Source organism: Oppia nitens, unplaced genomic scaffold (genome assembly GCF_028296485.1).
Source record: "Oppia nitens isolate AA-2021 unplaced genomic scaffold, nextdenovo-longstitch-racon4-pilon3 scaffold8_pilon_pilon_pilon, whole genome shotgun sequence".
NCBI classification, from domain to species: domain Eukaryota; kingdom Metazoa; phylum Arthropoda; class Arachnida; order Sarcoptiformes; family Oppiidae; genus Oppia; species Oppia nitens.
Window position 1 is genome coordinate 2,629,395 of NW_026533252.1, and position 20,245 is coordinate 2,649,639.

Below are 20,245 nucleotides of genomic sequence, written 5' to 3' on the forward strand. Positions count from 1 at the left end.
ATATAGTTTAAAATATTATTAGATTACATAAAACAACCAAAAAAAATACAGTGAGTTTTATTGACAACACCATAAAATTGTAATATATATAATATATATATATATTAACGATTATCGGTAATAAATTGCTGTAAAATTTAAATAATTTATTATAGTATGTATCTGTATATACATATGTATATAAAAAATAATATTATCTGCAATTAATCCAAAAATTTTAAAACTAATTGCAAATTTTAAAAAAATAGTTTTAAAAAAGTAATTAAACTACATTAATGATTAATATTTTAATTACGGTAATGTTTTTTTTATTTACATTTAACACCTATTTAAACTTAAATATCTAATAATTGCGTTATAATTATATATATTTTTGTTTATTTAAATTATTAGTTTAAAAAATACATACACTATATAATTATAAGTTGTGATGTACAATTTAATTTTTTTTAAATAAATTAAACTAAAATACCTTTTAATTTAATTGCTAGGTTAAGCAAACTTTTATATAAGCTCTACATATATAGTATATAATTATAAATTAAAAAACACTGTTTCATGAACTTCCCGATTGAATAAGTAGTATAGCATAAGTTAATATAAAGCCAAATATCTGCATCAAAAAAACATACAATTATATACAATTATAAATATATTACATGATTAATACAATTATATGAGTAATAATAAGTTATAATAACAATACCGATAAAAGGGTTGTCCTTCTAAGGGGAAGCAGACCTCCAATTGTGAGACCATTAGGCAAATCCCTGCTCAATGTGCGACAGTTGATCACTTCATTGAACAAATTCATATCATTATCATCGATGTCATCAAAAGAGGCAAACAGTTTGTCAGTTTCATCGTAGACCTTGCCGTGAATTAGACACATATAAAATATACGACCCACTGATCCAACGGCGCCCATCATTATGTACTCTTTGATGCCTTTGCTGGAGATTTTGTCGTAATTGAATAGAAGGTATACTTCAAACATGAGACTCAACATTATATGACATAATGTGATAATTTGGGGCTAAAATACAGACAACTATTTTCATATATTTAAAATAAAAATATTTTAACTAAAAAAAATAAAATAATATTCACCAAAATCATCGATGAATCAAATTGGACGACAACTTTGCGGGTCTGCACAAAATCACGTCTTAGTTTACACAACGATTGCGATGTTTGACCAATAGTTTGAAGTTTGTGTCGTAGGGAACGGTAGTGGTCGGCAATGGACAGGGAGAATGTAGAGCTCACAAAAAGAAATGAATCGGTGGCCGGTCTCATAATCAGACGGGCCGTTATGGCACCGAATATATAAATAGCTGATCTCTGTGACCATAGTCGCTGGTTTAGTAGTAAAAATGCTAACCGTACGGCCGTTACGATTACAAATATAATTACACAAAACTGGCGACTTTTTTGGTCTATTAATAAAAAAAATAATTATTATAAAAATAATAATTACATTTTAAATATAAATAGTAGAGACAAACCCATCTTATATTTGACAATATATCGGATCAATTTGATACCGTATTTCTGAAAATACAGTCCATTGACTACAATTTGGATGACATCGGAGGCCAATAAAAATCCATAGAAACAATATGCAAAATAATGTCTATTGTTTAATATAGAAATAGATTCCGGATCTATCATTATGAATGTTATAAATATAGATCCGATTATCATTGAGAAAACTATGTGTACGTATCCATAGTATTTGAGCCATCGGTTGGTCACAATTTTGCTGCCGTCGGCCGATAACTGTAAGCCACCAAATGTTACACCAATTATACGATAGTACCAAATGAATACATTGGCTAACAGTTTCCATACATTTAAACTCATTTTTTTATTTTTGCATTTAATCTCTTTTGAATCTATTATATCTTGTTTGTTGTTACCATTTATTACATTATAATTCAATGGTGTAGTCATTATAATAGTATTTCTATCATTTGCAGTCATTTGGGATTAAAAAATTAATTATTGGAAATTCAATTAACAATTTTAACAGTATTTTGTCATTATTTTTTTCCAACTTTTCTAACAATAAAATATTAATAGTAATTGCAAATTAAATTATTAACATATTATGTTTATTACGTTGTTTTAATCATAAATTATTACTGTAGCTCATAATGCATGTTATAATTATATTAATTTATAAATAATATGTCGCTATAATGATATTATTTAACAAAATTTATGCTAAATTAAGTTAAATTATTATCAAATTACTTTAAGTAAATATTTTTATTTCAATTGAATAAGTAGATGTATAAATATTAATATACTAATAGTTAAATGTAATGATAATATTTTTATTATATTTTAAATGATATTTAAACTACAAGTGTAAAAAATTAATACTGTCAATATTTATCACAAATTAATTGTCAATATTTCCATTTAAATAATTTAATTATTTAATACTAAATTTTATTAGCAAATATTGATTAAATTGTGTATTAAGTTTATAAATTGGTTTTAGAGTTAACAAAACTGTTTAAAATTTATCACCGTTTTTGTAAATATGATAAAATAATATATTATTTCTTTTAAATATATCACATATAGAAATTATTTTTTAAAATTCAAATTACACTATGAATTAAATAGATATTTAAGCCGGAAAAGTAAAAATATAAAATAATAGACAAACTATACATATAAACATAAGATGATTATTCATTTAACATTATTAATAAAATAGTATCAAAAAAAACATTGACTGTTGTTTTTATATGTGTTTACATTACATGTATACAGTATTATTATGTACAATAAAAACTAAAATTTATAGTTAATATAATTATTATGAAATTTTTTTTTTCGTAACTAATGTCCACAACTAATATTTATTTTTATATAGCAAATACAGTAAATAAGTTTTTCATTGTTACCATTGTTTACCTTAAATACTATTAAGTTATAGTATACCAGTATTTGTATACATCAAAAAATAATGGATAGTTTCTAATTAATGCTATAGTATTGATGACAATAATATAATAATAATATATCATTAAAAACAGCAATCATTAAATATAAAACAAAATTTTATTGTATATACTGTAGAAGTAAGTATTCATAAATTATAATATATAATACTGTAGTAAAAATAATCTATATATTCATATATGCTAATTTTAAATAATAATATAATTATATTGTATATCAATATGTTTAATAATCTTGATTATACTATAATTTTATTTATTTATTTTACAATTTAAAATTACACTGGGACAAAAAAGATATATATATATATATATATAATCTATTCACTAGATTTTAAAGTGTTGGTAACAATTTGTAAAGTTAAGTATTGAACAATTTATTCGATGTTTAATATCTCGTAAATAGATTATAATAGCGTTTTTGTTGAAATGCCTCTTTGTTTACTAGAAATTTATATTAACAGAATAGTACAGTAATTCTGGGAATAGCTATCTATATATTTATATAATAATCTATATATTTATATAATAATCTATATATTTATATAATACTCTATATTTTTATTATTATTTTATATATCGATTTAGTTTATCATTAATTTTTAAAAAATAATAGTAAGTTTACATGGAATTTTATAAATTTAGAATTTACTAAAAAAAATCTTAATACTAAATTTTTATTATTATATTAGCAATACTTTATTGAATATAATTTTTTTTAATTATAATCTTTTCAAAATAATATTTTTAGCAACTCTACTATATATTTACTTTATATTTACATATAAATGTTTGTTGATAAACATATATTATTATTATTATAAAATAAATTTATTTATCAATTATTTTTTATTGCTCTGAATAATTTTATAAATAAATTTTCTATTGAAATTAACTATTGATATAAAATTAACAAAATACTAATTTTCACGTCGATATATATATAAATATATAATATGTTTCCTATATATTCAAAATAAACAATTATAGCATTAAATTAAAGAAAAATTGCATAATATTATTGCAATCATTGTAAATACCTGTAAAATGTTTTGTTATGATCACAATTATTTGGGTCATAAAATTGAAATGTTTATTCACATTATCGCATCATTTATTATAAAATTATAACATTAGTTTAGTATTAATTCATATTATTATCATTTATTTTGTCAATATGAAAACATTACTATTATTTATAAATATTGTATATAAAAATTTTATTAATGTTAACCCATTGTTAATGTCTATTGTTATTTAAATCAGTACTACAATTGACTAATCACTTAATTCACACAATTATTCACAAATAAATGGTGAAAAAATATATATATTAAATAGTATTGGAAAAACAATAATTATCTGATCATACATATGGGTTCATTGAATTTTTATTTATGATTTATATTATATATATATAATAAGGTTTATCCTATTTGAAAGCACATACACCTACTAACCATTTAATGACTTTCCTCACCGATGAAACCGATCTATACTTATACACAATCCTTGACACGATTGAACAACTCTTTTATTAATAATATTGTATAAAAAAATTGTATATTTTATTAATTCATATCAAAACTACTATATTTAAATTTAAAAATAAAATCATTTCATAAATTTAGTTGTAATAAAGTAGTAGATTGACTAAAATTATAATATGAAGTGCTAAAAAATGCTTAAAACTGCTAAAATATTTTTAATATATATTATTATAGTATTTGTATTTATGAAAAGTGTTAAAGTTAAATCAGATACCAATTATTATTATAATAAAGATTTTGATGATATTAATAAATTGTTAAAATTATTTAATTTAAACACTACAGACATCAATAATAACACGACTGTCCATTTAATTAGCAAATATGTTATCAAATCAAATGTTAATTTATTGAAAAATAAATATTTTATTAAAACAGAATTCACTGAACATATTGATGTCAATAATAATCAATTGATGTTAAATAAAAGTTTCTACAAAACTATCAATCAGTATATGAATTACAATCACAATAATAAAAACATCACAAATAAGTCGACAAATGGTGACAAATTGGCGACCAATCGGTTGCCGACGTTGTCGTCGTCGTCGCCGATCGCAAGTGATATCAATCGACGGCTATTACAGCGAAACAAACGCAGGGCTCAGAATCGACGGAAAAACAAATACAAGAATAAAGTGAATAATAATAATAACAACAAAGGTTTGTTTTTTAGTGTGGATCAGATCTGTGACTATTTTGTTTTCTTGTGTCAGACAAATCAACACTTTTTAATCTCTTTTATTTGTTGCTTATCACAGATACCTCACTATCGGATCGTTTGCTTACGATGGCCTCCGAGACACTGAAAGACGGCATCAGAGCCGGTGTTAAACTCTGGAATAGTCTTAAGCGACAATTTGATGAAACATTTTCCGATTAATTTTTCTTACCACTCATTATCAACCACACAATAATTGATCATCGATGGGTCACCAATTGGTACCATTGTTATCACTACACTTCTCAAAAAAACACATATAGCACTTCATAATTCAAACATTTTGATAAAAAATAAATTAATTCAAACACTTTATATTAATTCTTATTATAGTTAATTTTTAGTATGATATGTAATTTTTTTTAATAAAAACAATTTAATAAAAGTGTAACAAACAAACAATATTATTATTATATATTAAGTAAAAAAATTACTAATTAATAATAAAAACTTTTATTTTATTAATAAACTTTATAATTATTTTTTTTATAATAAAATTTTTATATGCATTTAAAAAACCAAAACGATATTAGCATTGATTACATCATAAGTTAAACTGTAAATTGAATGTAAAGTAAAGCATTGATTGAATGATTGAATGAATGAATGCATTGATTGTTGTTTTAAAGTAAAAAAATGTAATAACAATGAAGTGATTGAACTATTGGTCTATAAAAATGACTATTTGTTGTTTGGTTTCAAATTGATTATCACATCAATTGATCCAATCATTTTCAACAACACACCTAAAAATGCCTCAATATTTGGCAATTGATTTCTTTAAGGCGGCGACAAAGTCTTTGAGGTCGACATTGACTAACACAGACACCGACAAGAGTTCAGTGGATGTCGACAATAGTAGTAGATTTGATGGCCAATTGGATCCACTAATCAATCAGTCATCGCATGTGTCACTGAATTATACAATCAAAGACGTAACCAGTGATCATAATAAACAACAACAACAAAAACAATTGGATTCACAGAAATTGGTGTCAATTAAAGCTGCCGTCGAAAGTCACAGACAGAAGATTGTCGTCAAATTCGGAGCCAATGAAGACGTGAAGAAGAACACTAAGAAATTAGCCTTCAATTTGAAGCCACAAACAACTTCTCGACCGACAAATGAGTTGCCAATTCAATCGAGGAGTAGACCGCCGAGTGATAGATCAGTTGGCAGTCAAAGAAAGCCGTCGTCCGATCAATTGATCGACTTTTTTAGATTTAATCGCAACAAAACCACTTCGTTGTCATTACCGAAATGTTTTGCCGACAATCGGATACCAAATTCTCAGCAAAGTATTGCAAAACCAATTGATAGTCAAATGATGGCCAATGAAGAGTCAAATTGTTTCGATACAAGAGTCGAGACACCAAACAATGAACTGACAAATCATTGGTTCGAAAGACATGAAAAGTATTTTGAAAACAATTTATTGTTTCAACGGCCAAAACAACCGACAAATTTCTCAAATGAATTGACGACATCTTTGTCATTGAATTATAAAAATACCGACGAAATGATAGCAAAGATTAAGATGGATTCCAACGAAGTTAAACAAAATACTAGTGATTTCAAAGCTAATGTTTTATCGTTTAACAGTCCATTGAATTTGATTCAGAAGAAACTGAAGAACAGCAGTAATAACAACCACAACAACAACAGTCCAATAGTTAATTCTGATATGAATTCATTTCCATTGAATTCAATAACATCATTGTCTTCGTTGGCCACAAAACGCAACAGTAGTGAGACGTTTGAAGATGTTTGCACCAAACGAGTCAATTCGGGCGAAACATTTGGATCAAAACAGCAACTGAAGAAAACCGAAGTCTATATGAAGAAGACGTTCGAAGTGACTCAAGAAGACAATCGCTTAAAAAGTATGGTAACTCTTGAACAACGTCTGACTGATTGGCAGGACTCTGGCTGTCCGTCGGTCACTGATTCGTGTCCACCGAAACGTCTTCTACCATTCAGAGGATTCTTGAGCTCAACATCGGCACCATATGGTGTCACCAATAATCGGTCAAATAAGCCAAAAGGTTCGCTTAATATTGCCGATGAAATCTTCAAACTATATTCTTCTTCGCGTAAATAATAGAAATATTTGTATTTAAATCTATTAATTACTTAATTATTATTATCTATATTTAATTTTGATATAACTTTATTTGAATATTTATATTTATATTATCGTATATAATATTTTCATAATTATAAATACTATTATTATTATTATTTTTTGCTTTATTTTAGACTCATTACTAGATTTACAGTAATGTATATTTTAATACTGTTTTAAAACATTAAAATTGTTTGTTTAAAGTTTATAAATAAAATAGCTTTTCTATAATACTAATAATAATTTTATTATTAAATATGAGATAAATCGAGCAAATCTTTTTGAATATTAATGGTTTCTAGTTTTCCTTTATGTTTGATGAGCACAGGTATGTCCTCGTCGTCAATATAGTAGTCGATCATATCTGTCATGTGATTAATAGATTGAATTTTTTGGCCATTGATTTCAACTATAATATCAAACGTATTGACATTTTCACTAAAATACAAGTGATTAAGAAAAATATACGATTTTTAGTACTTTTAAATAAATAGTTATTACTGTATATACAAAATACATACTTTCCTTGACTATCTATAAATTTTTTGATGACCATACATCCAATTTGTGGTCCACCCCACTTAATAAACAGTCCTAATTTGATGTTGTGCTCACCTTCACGTCTATTCGTTTCGGACCACAAAAACCCGCCGATATTTTCGGCAAAATCTGTTTAAAAAAAATTCAATATTAAATATGTGATTAAAATTTTTAGTACCGGTACTATAGTATTGCTAATTAATTACCTGTAACATCACTGGCAGCCAATGAATAGTGTTGCGGTATATACCATCGAGACATACTGATAACACCGGTCAACTGTCCGCTATTATTGACCAGTGGACCGCCAGAGAAACCGGGCGATTGTGCGGCACTGTTCTCAATGTAGGCTATTATAGGCAGCGATGGTTTGTCGGCAGTGCTCACTAGTCGTCTTACTATTGACAAACTCTCTGGACATATCACATGGCCATAGCCTACACTGTAGTGATTGGTACCGAAACCCAGCGATACTACCGGATCACCAAATGATGGTCCAGACTCTGCCATATCGAACACATCTATTTGGGCACCTCTGAAATCAAAGGCTATGACCGCCAGATCCACACAATGATCGGTATACAAGACTCGACCCATTCGCCAATCAGTCTCGCCATTGATCATAATGTGAGCCAAACCTGACTTTTCAACTACATGTTCATTGGTTATGACCAATGGTATTGATTCGTAGAGAATGATACAACCGGTGCCGTAACTATTTGTACGATAATCGGTGCCTACAATCCTGATCTCAACAAACTTTGGCATTAATATGTCTATCAAATTATCTATACTATCGACCATCAGATGAGCGGTTTGTAGGTTTGGTTTAAGTGTTTTTAATTGTTTATAAAAATTCAATTTTCTTTCATTTAAATGATTGAAATTTTTGTATTTATTATTAAAGTGATGATACATATAAAAACCAGTAACAGTTGATACAAATAATCGTAATCTACTGTATTATTTGATAAAAGTCAATAAAATAATTTATTGTTTTTTCTAACTTAATGTATTAATATTAATTTTACCTGTAATTTAACATTATATTTTTTGGAGGCCTAAAAAACAATTTATGTTTATCTGATTTGAAATCTACAATATAATATTCATAACCGATTATTTATTGATCTCAACGTTACTTATTATGAAATATTGTGTAAAAATCATTACAATTGAAATAATTTTTTTTATTGCGAGACAATAATTTAAATATATGTAAATTAATTTTATTTAGTAAATAGTAAATAATAAAACTCTATAAGTATAAATAGCGAGTGACAAAAAATACAATTGATTTATCATTTATTTCATACTAAATATTTGTCTTATAATAATTTATATCTTATAATTTATTTTAATAAATAATTTCTATATTAAAACATTTATAAAAGTAGCTATTTTTAACAATAAAAAGTTTCAGGAAAAAAATAGTTTTGTTTTTCAAATAAATAGTAGTCATTTAAATAATTTGTATTTATTGGTAAATAATGTGTTTATGGTTTATATAATGTATTTTACATACAAAGTTAGAAATAAACCTAAATATTATAATAAAAGTAAAAACTATACAGTTTATGACATCAATAGTTATAATTACTATTAAATTGAGTTAAAATTTTAGTACTTTATATATTTATATACATATATATTATATCTTTATAATACATTAAAAATCCGAGTTTTTAATACTAAAATATTAGCAATTTTTCTGAAAAGCAAGTTTGTATAGAAATTTTCCACTTTTGTAAAGTTGCACAAAATGTACAATCCAATAATAAAAATTATTTTTTTTTATAATAAAAGTATTATTTAACTTTACTTTTCTAAAAATTGTTATCAATTTTATTTTAGGCATATATATACAAATATGTAAAACAATATATTAAGCATTAAAATAACAACAATTATTCTACACTGCATCTATAATTAGATAATTTAGAAAAATTAAAAATACTATATGTATAAAGATTAAATATATATACTGTATATAAATATGATTGTATTAATTAAAACTATTATTGTTTACTGTTAGTTAGCATTATTTATAATATACATTATTATACATATTAATTATCATGTACAGTATAATGCCATATTTATTATGACACTACAAATAATTGGAATAACCATTAATTTTATTAAATAGTAAATTATTATTATTATTATTATATCCTTGTATAGACTGTAAATAACATTAAGGAATGCTATATTCATATTTTATTACAAAAAAAATTGTTATAATATGTAAATTAAAAATGTTTAAAATTTGTATTTTTTTCATCAACATAATTTTATATACTGTATATAATTGTTTTTATTATATTTTTTGTTATAAAAAAATTATCTATAATATCATATTATAGCAAATAGTAAAATATCATGTACAAAACTAGACAAATAATTTGCTATGCAGTAATATTTATATATTTTTATATAATTAAATATAACAATTGTTGTAATACTAAATCAATAAATTTATGTGATACTAGAAATTTCAATTTATCCAACAAAAATGTAGTCAATAATATTAACTATGATTTACAATTGTCTAATAATATTAATAATAATAATGATACTAAAATTGTTCAAATAAATAAAAGTGAAATTGATGGACGATTGCATTCATTGTAAGTATTATTAATTTAAATATATAAGTATCTAAATTGTAAATAAAAATGATTTTAAACTATAAAAAATAATGTATTATTTTATTTATTATTTTTTAATAGACGATATTGGATTGAAGGGACATTTTGGGTCATTATTTATATGAATTATGAAATCATAATCAATGCCTATAATATTGAAGATCTTATTCTATGAAAATAACTTTATTATTAATATTTTTTGTTTGTTTAAGAAAACAGTTAATACTTTAAGTTTATAAATAATTTATGTAATAAATCTAATTGTTAATTTTATAATTATTAATAATAATTAAAAAAAACCCAGTAAGAATGCTATATAGCATTGCCAGAAACAAACTTTGATGGCATAAAATACTTCGTATACATTAATAAAATACATCACACATGAATAGCTAACATTTGTCTGTCTAAATAATTATATATTAAAAATATTATCTGCTAGAATTGTTTAGTATATATTGTATTAACTGTTTGTTTTAATATTTAAAATATTTATTGATAACCATTAATCAAATTATAACCAAAATATTAATTGTTTACAAACATATTCTTATTATATTTGATTATATTTACAATAATTCATATGAATGATATTATACACAAAATGCTTTTCAAAAATATAAAAACATTTTAACATTTATGTATTATTATTATAATTAATCTTTTAACAGTTTAAAATATATAAATTTGTCAGCTATTTTCATTATGTTGATGAGTAAATATAGCAATATTTTTTAAGACAATAAATTTGTACATTTTATAATAATTATTTATTTGAATTTAAAATCAAAATTTTCAATTTAGTATTTTTTTACTTTGGCCGTCTTTTTTGTCACACATACACATAAATTTAAAAAAACAAACTTTGAAAAAGTTTGTTTGAAAAGTATGCTATTTATCAGTTTTAATAAAGTATATAAATATCATTCAAAAAATACATAAAATTTTTAAAAATGAGTCAAAAGTCAAAAAGTGAATAATTATTTTTTACTTTAATTAATTTATAATTTACATGTTAACTAACACATCTTTAATTTTACTATTATTATTATTATTAATATTATTATTATTACTATCATTAATATCATTATTAATATTATTACTATTACTATCATTAATATCATTATTAATATCATTGATATTATTATTATTAATATTATTGGAATCATTAATCAGATTAGTATTATTATTATTGACTATAGTTTTGCTTAACAACTCATTGCTGTCAAATGCAGTATTTGTATATACGATGACATCGTTGACCACATTATTGTTATTATTATTATTATTATTATTTGCATCTTTTTCATTCAATAGACTGATATCACCGTTAGTATTAGTGGCTAAGCCATGATTAGTTACAAATGCTAATTGCAATAGATTTGCAAACGGTTTGGTAACTAAAACGTTGACAATTAAGGCAAATAGACAGGTCATTGCAAAGTCAAATATGGTTATTGACAACTGGAATAATAATAAAGAAAAAAAATAAATTTAATTAATTAATTAACAATAAAAATATGATATAAATATATAATTATAATAAATAAGTTTTTTTTTTAAAAATAATAGTTCATTCAATATCAATACTAACCACATAATAGTCGCTATAAAACACCTGTTCTCTGGCCGTACCTATTCTAAAGAGTATTGTAAACAGTCGTAGCTATGAAAATAAAATTATTATTTTTTAATTAATAAATATAATTAATTTAATCAATTTTCTAATACCAAATAGATTTCAAGCATTAAATGTGAGATCGGTCTGAATCCTCTCCAACCAAAAAACTGATTTATAAAACCTATATATATATATATAAAAAATCAATTAATATTTTGTTAAAATTTATACAAAAAACCTAATAGTATTGTCATACCAGCTCTGGCCGTACAACAGGCATAGATAGCCCACATCCAACCGGCCGAATAGCATAGTTTGGACAGTGAAACCCATAAGAGTATCTCATTGTTGTTGACCACATATTCAGTAACTCGAAAATAGTTTCGGTGCCAAAATAAGGCATACCCTGTCATAGACCAGGTCACTATCCAGAGTACACTTTCTCCAATATAACCGCCCAAATTGAGTTTCGGATATTTTTTTACCATAAATCCAAGTAATAATCCCAATGTATAGACTTGAAAGTGTGGTTCAATGCCCCAGTAATGGTGTGACAGTGAGCTGACCATTGTATCGAAATTCAATGTCCGGTAGCCTTCAAATATATGCGGGATTCCCAACAAATATTTCGGCGCTAATGCTATCAGTGATCCTAAAGTTACGCCAAAAAACAGTGTCCATATTATGCCAACAATTGGATAATAATACAGTACTAATATAAAAATCGGTGCTATCAGGTATAGTTGAAAATCGGTAGATATATACCATGTGACCGGAACACACTATCACCAAAATTGTAATTAATTATCTTATCTTTTTTTGTAAACAAATTTAATATTATAGTTGCCATACCGTAACAACATCGGGAAACGATCCATAATTATTAAACATAAATATTGTTGGACTCGGGTTTTCAATGCATGGTTTTTGAAGCGCTTGATTAATAAGAGGCCATATTGGACCTGGATTCAATTTAATTAGGAAAAAAACATTAATTCAACTGTATGTCTAATTTATAATTATAGTGTATATATATATTTATCACACAAACCGTCTCCCATTAGTTCAAACAATAATGTTATGGCAATTGCTACCAAAACTGCAGGAATTATCCGGAAATATCTGATTGCAAATTAATGGATAACTTTAGCCATTATATTATATCAATATTATACTACTTTATATAGTATTTATTAACTTTTTTTTTATATAAATAAAATTTGAAAATATATTAGCATACCTTGAAAGTGCATATTTTATATAATCAAATATGCCTTTTGTTTGATCCAATTTATTTAGTGTTAAATAAGAACATAGAAATCCTTTTTGATTAAATTTAAAATATATTGAATAATAATTATTTTTAAAAAATGTGTTTCAATTCAATTTGCTAAAAACCATACAATTAATAATAATAATAATAATAATAATAATAATAATAATAATAATAATAATAATAATAATAATAATAATAATAATAATAATAATAATAATAATAATAATAATAATAATAATAATAATAATAATAATACCTCCGATCAAAAAAAATGTTTCGTTTAGATTCCAGTTAATAAACATTATGTATTTGAGTTGATTGTGAAACTTATAGGTTGCCGACTCTTTAAGTTTGATTGTATGTAATGGTAGATAACCGCCTTCGTATTCATTTTGGACAAACATCCAGAAGCACAGTACGGCCCGTATGCCGTCCAGTGACGAAAATCTTCGATTAGGCGATTGTTTTGGTGGACTAACAAATACGGATCGGATATTAGGTATGAGCGCAAAACAGTCGGTGATTCGTACGATGTAATCAAGTGTCCGACTATTTGATGTCTTTTCGGTAGTTTTTCTTAAACTATAGACAACCGTACAAACACTGCAAATCATAATTATACTTAAGATGAATGTCCTGTTGAATATAAAAAAAAACAATTAAATTGTAAAAAAATATTAATTATAAAATTAACAAATGACTTACAATGAGATAATCTGATAATTGTTTATAACAAATGGCTTTCCTATATAATCACAGTCCTCATTGATTATGATATTCATATGAGTCAATGGATATAAAACTATTAAAACACAACATTAGTATTACTTAATTAATTATCGTAATTATAAATAACTAACTAAAAGTTTTACCTTTATTAATAGCGTATTCAACATCTTTGGCATCGCAAACAGTGGGTATGCATAGGCCGGGAGGTAGACGTATGTTTTCAGCACCCATGTACTCCATATATTTGATGATACCTTCATAAAAGTGGCCATCAGTATGTCCATTATCTAACTGGTTGTCCAAGAAAAACATATCGCCTTTATTGACATCACTATTATTAAATTGATTTCTCAAAAAATCCAAAAGCATTTGATCGACTCGTTTATTATCTTCTGGTTGATGGTCTCTACTGTCGGGTATCAGATTAGTTGGTATACCGAGTGCACAGTATTTGCCGTATATCTTAGATTTGTCCACTTCTCTGGGACTTTCTATAGTAATACACTCTTCATATTCGCCGAAAGGCAGCGAATTATAGTTAACCGGATCCAACTGTCCTATTGGCGATGAATCCATAACTTAAATATATATATTAAAAAAAACACAATTATTTTTAGTTTAGTTATTTAAAAATTCAAATTATATTACATTTTATGGCCCAACGATCACCGTTTTGTACGGCCTGACCCACCCGAGCCAGTGCCGTCATGCACTCTACCGGTAGGTCAACATAAAAGATTAGCTCCGATAGTCTGGGCATAACTTTCTTGATCAGTGGATTCAATTTGTTGGTCACATTTTGCTGGTATTTATGCAAACGTTTGACTTTTTCAATGACTTCGGGAAATGTAAACGACTTTTGTGTAAAATTCAATTTTTTCGACTCTTCATAGTCTTCGGGTAACAGAAGTTCAGTGTAATGATCGACAAACAAGTCGACCGTACAGTCATCGTCTTCTTCGTCATCGCCATAATCATCACCTGAATAGTAATCGTCGTCGTCTTCTTCTTCATTATTATCATTATTACCTAACAATTGATTCACAGCAGTGGTATAGTCTTGACCTTTAATACCATCATTTGTATTAACAGTAGTGACGCTATCAATATTAATGTCATTTTGAGTACAATTAATTGATAATATAATTACATTAATAATAATAATTGATAGTTTAATTAATTTCATTTTTTTCAATTAACTAATTGTTTTATGACTAATAATGAAAAAAACAAAACATAAATATAATAAATAAGTTTTAAAACTAATTATTTTTGTTACTTATGTGTTTAAAGATAATTTCTGAATCATAACTGAAATAAAACTTATAGTTTTCATTAGTTAATGTTTTTTAGTATAATAATTGAAAATTGTGTGATAAACCCAAAAAAAATAAATTTTAACTTTTATAAACAAACTAATGATATATATATTAAAAAGATTTTTGAAATACTGTATAATGAATTTCCTATTGAAAATCCAGTTGTTTTATTATTGTGTAATATCTAAACATTTTTGTTAGTTATATCTTATTAAATATAAACACAATTAAAACTAACAGTATTTATGCTATTATAATAAAAAAAATTATAGTATAATTTATCTATTATTACTTGTAAATTATAATATATTCAATAGAAATGCATATCATAATACTAATAAAGTATTTATTTATAGTTGATTTAGTTTATTTTAAAATGCTATTAATATTAAATACTTGTTTTTTTTTGAAAAATAGCATAATATTAGTTAAATATTTAAAAACAGTTATCTGTTTCATTATCTGATCAAACATTTAGTATCAATGATATGATTAACTGACACATTGACAACAAATTGGCGATAAAAATAATTTCAATAGTTAACAATATTCTAATATTAATTTAATTTTTTAAAAACAAGTTTTGAACGGTAATAGCCCAGGCCCACTAAATCTTTATTTAACATTGAATAATGTTAAGAAAATTTAATATAAATTATCTAAATATTTTATTGAAAATTTGATAGTCAATGTTATTATGTATAATAGAATAATTGATTAATAAAGTTATCTAAATATGCTTAAAAAAATAAGAAACTGAAAAATTTAGACAAAATTAAAAAAAATGTACATTAAACTGCAAAATCATTTTGATTTTATAAAAAATACAAATACAATATTACTAATTTTATTAGGGTATAAAAAATAAATAATAAAAATAATACAATCGAAGTTTTAACATTTAATTGAGACAAAATTATAAAATAATTAGTATTAATTATTAAAATAATATTAATTAATTAATTTTAATTAGTATTCTTAAAAATATACGAATTTATTAAACTTTTGTTAAGTAGATTGAAAAAAATTAGTTTTTGAAAGTTTATTTTATAACATTGTAATAGTTTTATATAGAAATCTATTATAATTAAATGTTTGTTATGGTTAGTGATATAGAGTCAAAATTATGACAATCAATGTTTATTAAATTTAAAATGACTTTAAATAAAAAATAAATTTAGATTATGAAATCATTTAATTAAAATACAAAAAACCTTATAAAAAACAAAAACAAAATACTAACATAATTTATTATATATTTATAATATAACTTATGGAAAAAATATTTCCTATTTTGCCAGAAAAAAATTTATGAACTCTTTTTCTAATAATGAAATATTCAAATATAATAGTTATATTTTGTACTATATATTTGATTAAATGTACAAAAAATGTATACTCTTTGCCCGATAAATGTTCATTAAATCGATTATTAGACAATCTGTTTGAATCTCTTACTCCCGATGACTATTCTGTGGCCAATCGATCGCAAATCTATCAAAGAGTTGGACACATCAATCATACTATTGATCGGTTTAATCGTATGTCGGGTTTTGCCAAAAATGTCAGCAAAATATATGAACCGATTGTCAATAGATTGACGGCTCGTTTCAGTGAACTATTGATGGAAATTGATTTACCAAATGATTGCATGTCTTCGTTGATAAAGTTAGGATCGGCTGTGAAAGACAAGAAAAAATGGGCACTAAATTGTATGTGTTTTATATCAAACTAACTAATTAAATAACATCACATTCTTTTTATTTATGATAAAATATATCATTTTATTGAATATTTTTGAAAATAAGTACTAAAATAATTAATAAATATTAATTATATAAGTTTTACGGACATTCCCAACGCCTAAATCTGGTTTAATACAGGGAAGTACTTCATCGATCGGTTATGATGAGTGCCTAAGTATAGAAAGTACTAACGATATGAGTGGACAGTCTATTAGAGGACAGTACTGTTGGGTCGGTATTGTCAATATGGAAGTCAAAGGCGATACATATGAACAGCTAAACAAAGAAATAAATTTTATTAAATTAAATGAAAGACTTCGTAAAATGCACGACAATTATGGAACCGATGACTTCAACCGAACGATGCGAATGAAAGCTTTACAAATTAGCCGAGAAATGGTCGCCGATTTTATTGCAATTATGTCTTACGGCAAGACATTTGACAATCATTTACCGATCGGTATTTGTTTGCCCAACACATGTAAAATACAAGATATTGAATACGCTATGAATAAAGGTTTTTGTAAATATTATTACCAAATAATTTCTAAATTATAATTTTTAAAAAAAACTTTAGTTATATATCCGATAACACAAATGCCGGTCGTATTCTTACCTGAATGTGATTCAGTGGACAAACCTATTAAACCGGATGTTCATCAATGGATTGCAATGTAAGTATAAATAATTCATGAATAAAATCATATTAAATTTTAAATATATAGATAATTTTTTTAATTTAATATTTATAACTTGTTTAATAATTTAATGTAATAAAATAAATAAATGTCTATTTTTCAGAATTATATTTCTAGTATTAATAATATTATCAGTAAAATCAACATTATATGAGTTGTGGCGCATAATGTGGTCAAAAAAACAAATGAAAGACCAATTGGGTGTACAATTGATGCTATCGTTTTCAATGATAACTAATTTCAAAAGTTTATTCATAAACAGTAATCCTAACAATCGGTTTGCTTTTCTGGACGGTCTCCGAACTATTCTTGCATTTTGTGTTTTATTAATACACACCAATTGGATAGACTTTCTGCCAATACATGCAAAAACGGCCACCAATTCGGTCGGATCCCAATTGATAGTGTCGTGGAAATACATGTATATAACTAATTATTATGTAATTGATACGTTTTTCTTGATTGGAGGTATGATTTAACAGCTCATACATACCGTACAAACATAATAATTACAAATAAAACATTAAATTTAAAATACCTGTACTTTTGTCTCCATATTTCAGGAATGATGACCTCTTATGTGATGTTTTCTAAGTTAGACAAGTCTAAGGGTTCATTCAATTACATACAATATGTAGTATTCAAGTAAAACTTATTAACTTTTTAGTAATAAAACAAATTTGTTAAATAATTTTTTTTAATTAAAAACAGATATTTTCGTGTAGTAACACCAGTAATGGGCACTGTTTTGCTTTATTTTATATTTCCACTTTTAGGAAATGGTAATAATATACTAATTATTAGTAACTAATAAATCTAATAATAATAATCTAATAAATCTAATAATAATAATCTAATAAATGTCAATTTAAACTGTAAATTAATATTATAATAATATTTTTAATTAGGTCCTAATTGGTTATTTATAACGAGTGCATTATATCTCCCGTGTCGTGATAATTGGTTTTCTGTATTAACAATGATTAGCAATTTTAATGTGTCACCACCTGAAAAATTTTTGGTATACATTATTATATATAGTATCTGAATATTTTATTACTATTTATTAAAATTTTAATTTACAGTGTAATCCTAGCGGTTGGTATGTATCAAATTGATTATTTAGTTACTTATTTATTAGACAGTACTGTAAAATATTTTTATATATCAGGTATGTTTCTGCTGAGTTTCAAATATTTCTGATAGCACCGGTAGCTTTTCTCGTTCAGTATCATTATCCACGTATAGCCGTTTGGTGGGGTCTATTCATGTCATTAGGATTGGGTGGTTATTTTCTAATAGCACCAAAATATATATGGGATATGCCACACTTTCTTGAATTACCAAATTATATTAGTCTATGGGATATGAGTAGATCTGTGATTCAACACTATTGGAAGGCCGATACACATATCTGTACCTATATGTTGGGTATTTTATGCGGTTATTTGATCCGTAAGAAACCCAACCTATATCTCGGCGGCCGAATCGGTGAAACACTGTTATGGCTGACAACGTGGACATTGACTATGGGTTCACTTTATTGGACAAACCTATTGTTGCATAAATACTATACGCATTCAAATGAAGAAATATTTCTATTTATTTCATTATCTAAATATATGTATACTATTGGTTGGTTTTGGGCATTTTATGCCTGTGCTACTGATAGAGCAGGTAGTCTATTAAAATATAAATTATATATAATAAATGTAATGTCATTATGTTTTTTTTAATTAATAAAAACAACAGATTTTATTAACAAAACTCTCGGTTGGAAAGGATTTACATTTACCACAAATTTAGCGCTTGAAATATCTTTGGTTTGTATTTATAATTATTTATAAATGTTTTTAGTATTTAGTAATATTTAGTAATTTAAATATAAATATATCAAAAATAGTATAATTTGACAATTGTTAACCTTTTTATTATATAAGTAATTAGTTTGTATTTTTAGTTACACGTATTTAGTATGTTATATCGCGTTAGTATTGCACGAAATCATGTGGTTTATACACACTATTATGTGGTTAGTTATTGTTTATACATTTTGAAAATTATTATAAAATTCATAATAATAATACTTTTTACTCAATTATAATACATATTCAATATATTTATATCAGTGGACAATGTCTTTGGCTGATTATATAATAACTTTGATAATTTCGATACCGTTTTATTTGCTAATAAGCGCTCCGACGGCTAATTTGTTGTCAATTTTAAAGTCAAGTTTAGAAAGAAAACCAAGAAATCAACAAAAAGAAGAAAATAAAAATCTTTAA

At 24.8% G+C, this 20,245-nt stretch overlaps 3 protein-coding genes across 3 annotated transcripts; 1 reads left to right on the forward strand and 2 right to left on the reverse strand.

The window, feature by feature from the left end:
- Positions 1–7,629: 7,629 nt before the first annotated feature.
- Positions 7,630–8,772, reverse strand: LOC128964356 (serine protease Do-like HtrB). The gene is made up of 3 exons (XM_054310945.1): positions 8,125–8,772; positions 7,900–8,047; positions 7,630–7,816 (listed from the first exon to the last, which is right to left on the reverse strand). Exons 1-3 carry the CDS (start codon positions 8,720–8,722, stop codon positions 7,630–7,632), a joined length of 933 nt encoding a protein of 310 aa, XP_054166920.1. The 5' UTR covers positions 8,723–8,772.
- Positions 8,773–10,788: 2,016 nt separating this feature from the next.
- Positions 10,789–16,322, reverse strand: LOC128964359 (nose resistant to fluoxetine protein 6-like). Its single transcript, XM_054310949.1, has 13 exons — positions 16,312–16,322; positions 14,844–15,295; positions 14,339–14,773; positions 14,172–14,268; positions 13,723–14,102; positions 13,431–13,512; positions 13,242–13,312; positions 13,043–13,152; positions 12,447–12,972; positions 12,301–12,371; positions 12,164–12,235; positions 11,818–12,033; positions 10,789–10,794 (listed from the first exon to the last, which is right to left on the reverse strand). The coding sequence occupies exons 1-13, from the start codon at positions 16,320–16,322 to the stop codon at positions 10,789–10,791; spliced, it is 2,529 nt and encodes an 842-aa protein (XP_054166924.1).
- A 529-nt stretch (positions 16,323–16,851) lies between these two features.
- Positions 16,852–20,245, forward strand: LOC128964362 (nose resistant to fluoxetine protein 6-like). The gene is made up of 12 exons (XM_054310952.1): positions 16,852–17,226; positions 17,357–17,776; positions 17,837–17,933; positions 18,061–18,425; positions 18,521–18,602; positions 18,669–18,739; positions 18,866–18,978; positions 19,043–19,059; positions 19,129–19,634; positions 19,710–19,780; positions 19,918–19,989; positions 20,087–20,245. The coding sequence occupies exons 1-12, from the start codon at positions 17,058–17,060 to the stop codon at positions 20,243–20,245; spliced, it is 2,142 nt and encodes a 713-aa protein (XP_054166927.1). The 5' UTR covers positions 16,852–17,057.